The 9,950-nt window shown below is 36.4% G+C and overlaps 1 protein-coding gene across 1 annotated transcript; it reads right to left on the bottom strand.

Moving 5' to 3' along the window:
* Positions 1-224: 224 nt before the first annotated feature.
* On the bottom strand, positions 225-9,639 carry cd40lg (CD40 ligand). The gene is made up of 5 exons (XM_039766180.1): positions 9,441-9,639; positions 6,618-6,746; positions 4,131-4,167; positions 3,933-4,013; positions 225-1,240 (listed from the first exon to the last, which is right to left on the bottom strand). The coding sequence occupies exons 1-5, from the start codon at positions 9,603-9,605 to the stop codon at positions 849-851; spliced, it is 804 nt and encodes a 267-aa protein (XP_039622114.1). The 5' UTR covers positions 9,606-9,639; the 3' UTR covers positions 225-848.
* Between the last annotated feature and the right edge of the window lie 311 nt (positions 9,640-9,950).

Here is a 9,950-nt window from a genome sequence, read left to right on the forward strand (position 1 = left end):
TCCAAAAACAGCATGTAAAAAAATGAACTCAAGAACCCCACAGTAGGAACACATAAATCCAGTTCTTAAATCCTTATAATATGTCCCAGATAAGTTTAGGGAAGATTTCAAAATCTTACTTTAAAGATGGAATGAAATCTGCTAAAAAACAAACACATCTGTAGATAATGAAACACAATCAGTATTGACACAACATTGAAAAACAAATGATATATTGAATATATTTATAACTGTATTTGAGGAAATATTTGAAATTTATCAACAAATGTTCAACATACAGTAGACATTTCTAGAGTCTTTGAATAACTGAAATGTCTATAATTTTGATGAATATCACCTCTGGTTTCTTTTACGGTGGGAATGGCCAGTCCAGCACTGTATGTTGTCTCTTTTTATCTGCACTAAGCCGTAAAATTGATTTCTGGTGGAGATATTGAAATTGCCACATTGTGTGCAAGAATTCATATTTACAGTCATTTTTAGATAGGCACAGATCCAACACTCCACAGTTGCATACATTCTTTCACATGGTAAATACCCAATAGTAAAAAAAAAAATTAAAAGATATAGTTCTTAAATTAGTAGTTAACAAATAAATAAATAGTTAATAAACAGGAAAGTTCCATCTTGTAGCTTAATTGTAGTGCTACGACATGGCCTGGAAGACACCACAACTGAAATCTTCAAATAAAATGGAGATCTCATTCCAGAAAAAGGTTACTATTTTCCAAAATTTTGGAAACTTAAAGTCTTAGGTCCTTTGCATAAATAATTATTCAGGCATTTGATCCTGTGTGTTGATGGCAGACTTGCTTTTATTTTATGACAATGTTCAGTTTGACGTCTTCTCAGAGCCTAAACAATCCAAAGAGCGTTGCGGTACCATTGAAGTGCACACGTCTAATATCTGACACATTGACAAAAACCCGATCGTTTCTTTTTAGAGTGAACACCCCTCCTTGGAACAGGGTATGAAGTTTACTTTCAGTCCCTTCAGTTGAGCTGCTGATGGCTCTTAAGAGCAGAACGTTCTTCTCTGTTGAATCCTTTAGCATGACATACTGGGAGAATGAATTTTGCTGTCTCATGGACGAGAAAGTGACTTGGGAGTAAATATAATAGAGACCTGCTTCTCTGATTACCAAGTTTCCTGAAGATGTTTCATAAAACAGATTTGTGGTCATGTCCAGGTTGGGATCAGTAATCCAGTCTGTGATGGTGTTCTTGGTCAGGCAGGTTTCTGGAAAAAGCATAAGCGTTGTTATAAACAAATGTAGCATTTTGAATGCACTTCATTCAATGGTCAACCCATGTTAAGTGGGCAATCAAAAACACACAGATTTTTATTTTTCCCTTTTAGTCATTTCTTGTTTTCTTTAAGCTCGATGACGTAAAACAACTGGAATTGTAACCCTTGAAACTGGTCAGTTACTGGTAACCATCACCCATAACACATACTGCAGAATGTAGGACTGAAGTTGGCACTTCTAGTTTTCTGTACTGTGATTGTGCACAATGAACACAGTTCAACTTCATGTCGCACAATCCCCCATAATTTTAAAAAGATTAATCAAATTCCTCCACCTTATGTTAGTGGTGATCTGTCAGTATCTCCCTTCACAGACATGTAGGCCATTTTATTGTGTCAGTCACTTGTAAGGATCAGTTTTTGACTCACATAGCCAGCAATAATCACTTTTCTTGTCTTTGCCTGTACCTTTCATTTTCTGAAAGTAGAAATCTTTTGCTTCACTTTTATTAATGTAATGTACCCTTTAGCTTTACTACATTGATATTAAGTCATGAAATAAAGGGAACTAATATCCCAGATAGTTTGCTTTGGTAAAAAAAAAATATTATTGTTGAAATATTCTAGATGTCTTCCTAATATTTAGAACATCACACACTGAGTGTTATTAATGCTGAACATGGGAAGAAACGGGCAGCAAAATTATAACAGGACCAGACTGAGGAAATCCCAGCCCTTTCTGCTCTGCTCAGCCCCATTTCTAGCAGATGTCCCCTTAAAAATGCTACAATGTTTGTAAGAATTCTAATAAAATAATTTTGTTTGAACAATGTAAACATGTGTACATACAGTTTTGAGAAATTATTTGCCAGAAGTATTTTCAAACAAGCATGTTTTAATCAATTATGCCTTTAAAATAATAGTTTATATGTGATATACTGTAGCTTCTAGTTAGTTTAATCATTGGCTTTAGGAAAGACTCAGATGACGCCTATCTGAGTATTTGATCCATAAATGTGTGACAAGTTGTGATGCACCCTTTCGAAAAACCTAATTTATTGTTTAAGAAATGGAGACATTGATTGCTTCTTGGATTCAGTGTCTCTTAGAGTGCATATGTTTTTGTGTCTGTGTGGGTATTTCTCTGAATGTTCTGTTCTTTTCCCAATAATACAATGATGTGCCTGTTAGGTGAATCGGCTTTTGGGTGGGTGTGCACTCGAGTGGTCCTCTGTCACCATGTGCAAATGTTTCTTCTGCATTGCTCTTGTTTCCTTTATAATAGACTCTGATCTCTATGATTATCTTTGAAAAGTTATTTTTAAAGCTAAAAAATCTGATCAGAAACCTTGATATTATTTATTTTTACAAGAATTATTTTTTACACCTAAAAGGTATTCTGTAAGGGATAGTTACTCCTCACCTTTCCTAACCTTCATTAGATCTCCTCAGTTTTATTTGAAATATGTTTGCATTTACATTAGCATAATGCATTTGTTTTAAAACTTTAGACAGTGGCTTTCAAGTTCAGGCCTAGAGGACCCTGAAGGCAGCAGGTTTTTATTTCAATAATTTCACAATCAGTGTGTCATTCTTACTTTTAACTAACCTTGTTTTTTATTCCTCATGATTGTAGGCATTTGTGAGAAATTAAACAATATTTCTTTGCTATAACTTTAAATGCATAGATTCTTTTTAATGTTCCCTTTTCTGTGGTGTTCTCACTTAATTGCATTGACATACTGATGACTAGCAATGAGCAGTGCAGGTACAGATGCAGACAGCAGTGACAGCTAAAGTAGAGCAATGACTTCATGGCCATTGTCACTGGTCTCCTAATTAAGAGACACTTCTTACAAATGGGCTCTGGCAACAAAGTAATTGCTAACCCTTACCATTCAGTCTTGTCAAAATTTGGGCAAAATTAAGTGAGAAAACTCTAGAGAAAAGGTTGAATTAAAAAAATGGCAAAGGAAACTCAAGCATATAAAGTTTTGGTAAAAAATTACATATTTGCAGACTTTATTAGAATAAGAGAATAAAAATCACAGCTCACTAAAGAATGAGCTCAAACCAAATGTAGGATTGATGAACTAATTGTCCCTAGTACTAGGGTGTTGTACCGTGTAACCATTATGAATGTAGTCAGACGTCAGGCAAAACTCACACCTTTTACTGGCTCACTAAAAAGATTACAATATGCAAGCTTTCAAGGCAACTCAGGCCCCTTCTTCAGGCAAGATGTAATCATTTAATTGCATTAATTACATATCATGTAATGCATTTAGTTAGCAAATAAAAGATTGTAAAATTGTTTGGAAAGAAAACCTGCAGCCAATGGAGCCTCTCAGGATGGAACTTGGAAATCATTGCATTCGAAAATCATAAATAAGATTATAAAATGGTGCTTCAATGTTCACAACTAATTTTAGCCCAAGTATCAATGTGACTCATACTGTACATGTAGATGCTCTCTTTGCCCACTTTTTGTCACTTAGACCACTTTTGCAGCCTGTCTTTCTGCAGATAGGACTCATGTGTTGCTGCATATATGCAAATAAACAGAGTGTTTCCTCTTTGCAAAGGTCAGGCTCTGACATCATGCAAGCAAACCAGACTGGGCAACTGGCAAGGACCCAACAACGAGAAGCAAGCTGCGGCGATGCAGTGGAAGGACACCTACCTATCTGCTGCTTGCCACTGCATGGTGCACCTATCCTCAAGTGTGCTGCTATGGGAGGAGAATGGGGGTCTTCAGGTGTTCCTTTAATAAAAGTAGAAAAAAGAAACTTATTTCAAATAACATAGCAATAGCATCTTAGACAAAATAATCAATTTAATGTTTTCTGGTAAGAGACTGCATAACTCAGCATTCACTTACCTCTCAGCATTTTGGGTTTCATTTCATTTGGAAAAACCTGAAAATAAAATGCAGTACATTTAAGAATTCAGCATGAAAAAATATAAAACTCACAGCAGCTTTTGCACTTGCTGTTCTTTGGTAGCCTTTTAGCTTTGAGGTCTTAAGGGCTTGATGTAGTGCAATTATTAAGCCATTGTCAAGATCTTGCTACACTACCTCATAACTTTAGATGGACTATGGCTTGCCCCTGTTTCACACTTCATGTCGGTGCTTCTTAAATCTTGCTAAGTTCAAACAAAGCATCGGTTAACACCTTGGAAGTGTCTAATTCATACAGTACAGGTAGCCGCTATTCTAAACTCTCGTCTTGGGGGCTTTGTAAGTTTATTTCAGACCAAACAAAGCAACTGTCACATGTCAGGAACCATGCCTAGGTGGCCCTTATTCCAAAGTATTACCAGAAATCCTGCTTGCTCTAAGAAAACAAACTCAAATGAGTTAAAATGTTTGTTTAACTAAAATCAGTAAAGAAACGTCCATTCTTGTATCATTGGCAGTGGGATCACTCTGTAGGAAGGTGAGAGATTAGAACTGAACACAAGTTTTCCTTTAATTTATGGCATTATAAACATTAGAGACTGCCAGTCTACTAGAACAAATCGATGGACAATTGTGACAATTTTGGTTTAGAGAAACCACTTTAACAATAAGACTGCAGTCTCTCTCTCCCTCTCTCTGTCCTCCCCATTTGTTTGAAGTACTCAGACGTCTTTCACATCCTCATTTGTGTCTTCTTATTATTTTATTAGACTTACTGAAACTTCATTTCTATCATCCAAACTAACCTCGATAGAACTTGTAGACCCTTATCACTTCACTTCACCAGTCCATCCATTTTCCAGTTTTTTTTATATCCTCTTATTTGTTGCTTGCTTTAGTTAAACAAACAGTCTCATGATTTCATTCTGAGCCTGAGCGCTTTAGTATTAAATGAGTGTTTTTACTATCACACACAGTCAAAGGGACTGCCAGTCTGACATAAAAGCAAAGAAATGCCACATAAGCCACATCCTCTTGCTAGTAATGTTGTTAAGGCCAATACAATATTTCAGCAGAAGCCACTTTACCATTAAAAAAGCCAAAAAAAATAACCTTAAAATGCCTCTGAATGCAAAACTAATTTTGATATGAAGTTTCATTGTAAAGGGTATAAATATCTAAATGAATGGTTGATGACACGTACCACTTAATTTGTTCATTACTAAACTTGCTCAATACAGTACAGGAGTTTGGGGGTGGCAGCTTTACTCCAAATCCAGGGTGCCAGTCCATTGCAGGGCACACCCACTCACACACCTACATGAGGCCAGCAACATAAACGGCATATCTCTGTTGTGAGTGGAATATTCAGTTTCATCTTTGTCAATTCGTTCATTTCATAGGTTGAATGGAATTCTTAACTGCATTACAGAAGGAAGCTGAATGACTCATTGCTAATTCAACTCTCATCTTCATCACTGTCAAATGGAAGGCTTACCATCATTACAGTAATGAGCCAACTGGAGGAAGTTTTTGTCATCCTTCTAGCCTGAGTCAAAATATCGTTATTACTATCATGACCCGAGTGAATTCTCAGCCCAGTCATTGACATAAACTCATTGGGAATATCAGTGCCAGCATTATGGCAGAATTAGCGAATATCACTTTGTTTCAAAACCTTTAAGTGAGACATCTTAAATGTAAAAAATTAATAGACCTCTTTGGGATAAGATTCATTAAGCAAGAGTGGAGAACAATGTATAGTCAAGATCTTTGGTAAAGATAATTGTCCAACAAAGTCTTTTGAAGTTTCTGATGAGTTTTTCAATTCAATGTGGGTCTGTGAACAGGTTGTCTGGGTCAGTCCGAGAGATGCAAACAATCCTCATATCTGGCCATAAAAGTCTTGTCTCTACTCAAACCATGTTGTAATGTGTTCAGTTTTAGCATGAGTTTAACTTCCCATTCTTTTCTCTTCTCTCCTGCTGTGTGAACACAGGGAACAGTTTCTGTATTACGTCTTGCCTGAAGAAGGGGCCCGAGTTGCCTCGAAAGCTTGCATATTGTAATCTTTTGTAGTTAGCCAATAAAAAGTATAATTTTACTTGACTTCTCACTGCATTCATAATGGCTAACAAGGTACAACACCCTAGTACTTTGTTTGACTAAGTGTAAATATCACCCCTAATGATTGCCAGTCACTTTGCGGAATCAGCTTCATCATTATTGCTGTGGATTAATAGGTCGAACCACCTAAAGTGAATGAAAGTCTAATCTCTATCACTCTAAAATGTTTTAGCAAAGAACACTGCTTAGAACTTTATCATCAGTGAAAGGGGAGACTTGTGATGGACTAAGTGGAACTCTGGATAGCATGAAATAATTGTGAAGGTCATTGCCATCACGTTTGAAGATGTTATGTTTTGGTCTCACAGATACCTATCTACCAGAGCTCTAGGAATTTACCTTCTTCTGAAATTCACCAAGAATTTTCTTGCAGTCCAGCAGTGAGCTTGTCACATCTTCTTCTATGCCGCATTGGAGTAACCTTTTAATTACAGTAAGGTCGGAATGTTCATTCAGGGAACTCTGAATCTGAGAAATAAAAGGGTACAGTTGTAGTACATCTATGTTAAAGAAGCATTAAAGTCCTTCTGCTTTAGTGTAATTAATGTGGTACTTTAATTGTGCTCCAGAGGGTCTGATGGATTTGGAATTGCTGCACAATTTCTCGTTTTCTTATCACTTTCAGTACTATGATATGATCACCTGGGCACATGCTCTGCGGATGTACCGACTACTCAACACCTGCACATTGAAAGAGCGGAGCCCTCACTTTAATCGCCTTTGATATCTACCACCCCACCTACTTCTTAGTACTTTACTGTGAAGAAAGCTGAAATTCCGCTCTTTGTTGTACAACACTTCCTTAGCTTTGAATTTTTTCTGGTCTCTCACTTTCTTTCTCTTTCTCTCCAATTTATGTGCTTATCAGCGTGGCTTAGAGAAACCATTTCTCCTCACTCAAGCAGCACAGTTTTCTCAAGCAAGTTCAATGAAATGTTTCATTTGATGGATGGTTTTGTGTAATCATCAACCAGGCAACTTTTAATCACATTTTGGCTTTTCAAAGCTCCAAAGCTCCCTCTCAGCAATTAAATGGATTCTATTCTCTTCTTACCAAACCTAATCAAACAGAACTGAGTGTACAAATAAAACGCTGAACAAGGTTTTAATAACCTGACAGTCACCACCACCAGGACAATGAACCCATAAAAATTTTTCTTATTCTTTTTTTAAGAATGTAATCACAAAAAATAAGCTAAACATTTTTCATGTTCTTCACACTGTTCTATAATTTGAAAAGGTTCATGAAACATACTGTAGTATCACTAATAGCAGTGGGTTCAAGCCTCAGCACTTTCTGCATGTCCTCACTGGGTTAAGTCCTGGTACATCCAGTTTTAAACCGATGACTCCAAGTGAGGGGATCAGAATGTGTGTGACATGACATGGACTTTGATAACCTGAACAGAACCTATAAGATTACATCTAAATAAACATTATATATCAACTTACAGAGATGAACAGAATTGCTAAAAATGTTCATGTATTCATTTTACATATTTACTCACTGCAATCCACAACCTGCATTTGGCAACCTCAAGAAACAGGCAGTACTGAGTGCTGGATGGAAGAAAAGACCACCACTGGAGCGCATCATTGTTTTTGAGTTAAAAGACAAAAACTCTCAAGCACATATTTCATTCCATTATTCAAAATCATTAAATAAAATTCCAAGCACATCACCTTGACATTTTTGCAAAGAAAGTTAACAGATTAACACTTCAAAGCAAAGACTGTGGAGATAATCATTGGGCTTCACTATTCACTACACAAAAATTCCAGATTTCATTATTACCCAGTCACCTTCCCATTATGTTACCTTGAAATAGTTTATAACAGTTAACTTTTTTTCACTTACAAGTAATTTATGAAGCCACTGCTCATACTTATTAGGTCCCTACCATCCAACGTGATGATGAGGGACCTACCATCCAAAATTGAACGTGATTAGCCCAGACGGTATTGTGCAGAAACCAAGCCTGGACTGAGCACCAGTCCACCACAGACTACATTTACTCAGACAGGGTCAAATAAAATTCAGCAGTTAAAATAGCCCCAGATGTTAAATAGGAAAACAGGAGACGCTGAAAAAAAGAATTCAGATACTAGGAGAACATAAAAATGACACCCACAAGAGGTCTGAAGCCTGGTGTCCGAAGCGGTGAGGTAACAGGACCAACCAGCACACCCCCAAGTATCTTTGGTAACTCTGAAGGACCCATACTAAATCTAGAAATGTACATAATTAATTATAGCTCAGGGAATTATTGGTTAACAATGTTAATAAGATGTTCTCAACTTTAAGTTTGTGAGATTATTTTAGCTGTATGACACCACCATTAAATATCGGCATGCTTTAAACTCATATTGTAAAAATATTAATAAAATGCTAACAACTTTTAATGTCCATCTCTGGATTTGAAAATTATGAATAATTTAACCACATAATAGATTTTTGGTCCAAAGTGCCATTACATTTATAAATTTCATATAACATTAAAGTTTGCTATTTAATTGAATATTATTATAATGTTCAATGTATCCAGCATTTCCTTTGCCATGCCAATTTTTTATAGATAAGTCAATAAGCATACATGGAATCTTTTGTAACATGTTCAAATGTTGTTGCTTACTTACTGAATAAAGCGCTACTCTGGATATTTTTACCAGTATTCATCTTATTTTATCAGATGAGATATGAAACATCCTCCATTTCATTGCCTGTTTGAGCCTCTGAATGCAGCTTGAAGCACAGATACTTTTGATTTTTATCACCCCTGCGTGGTATTACAGTATTAATTTAAACCTCAGTACTTCAGTTAACATGAACTTTCCCACCATGCCACACTCATCACTCATTTAGTGCTTTTGTGAAGACCTTCTTCACAATGCACATGTCTACCTTTGGGCTACTGGTCAGCTACTAACACAGCACATATCTTTCATGTGTGCATCAGTAGCCTCTTTTGAAATAATAATAATATAATAGTAATAATAGTAATAATCTTGGTAAGAACTATCTGAATCTCTCAGACTGCATCTTTTACAATCATACTTTACCACGTGCCTGTCAATTTAGTTCTAATTTTGCAGAATGATCATAGGGTAAAAAAGAGCATCTGATAAAAAGTTTAGAGAGGGTAAAATAGATAACCCACTTACCATATCATTCTTTTTCCATTGATGTGTGAAAAACAAAGAAAATACAATCATCTGGACCAAGATCAAGAAGAACAGAAACCAGACAAAGGTCTTCATCATGGAAGATGGCAGAGGACTCCGTGGAGGAGGCGGTGGGGGTACAGTCGAGGTGTATGTGTTGATCATGAGTGCGCTGGACAGCCAAGGATGATGCTGCTTCATAAACACACGCAGTACTGAGAGTGCACTCTGTGAACTTTGCTTTATATATGACTTCCTGACTTGAGCAATCATTACTTTCATCTCCACCTTTTTCTTCGTATTCCATATGCTCACTTTCTGCTTACTGCCTTCTTGCTCAAGTGCCATGTATTCATTTGACTGAAGATCTTTTGACCATCACGGGCTGTAGAGTCCGAATTGAAATTCTCCCAGATTATATTTTCTTTACTTTTTTTATGTGTTTTCAAGGCAAACCTGTTTCATGTGATGTGTGTGTGTCACATCAATTTCCAAACCTGTTTTTCCAAT

The sequence above is a fragment of the Polypterus senegalus genome, chromosome 10, assembly GCF_016835505.1.
Source record: "Polypterus senegalus isolate Bchr_013 chromosome 10, ASM1683550v1, whole genome shotgun sequence".
In the NCBI taxonomy this organism is placed as follows: Eukaryota; Metazoa; Chordata; class Cladistia; order Polypteriformes; family Polypteridae; genus Polypterus; species Polypterus senegalus.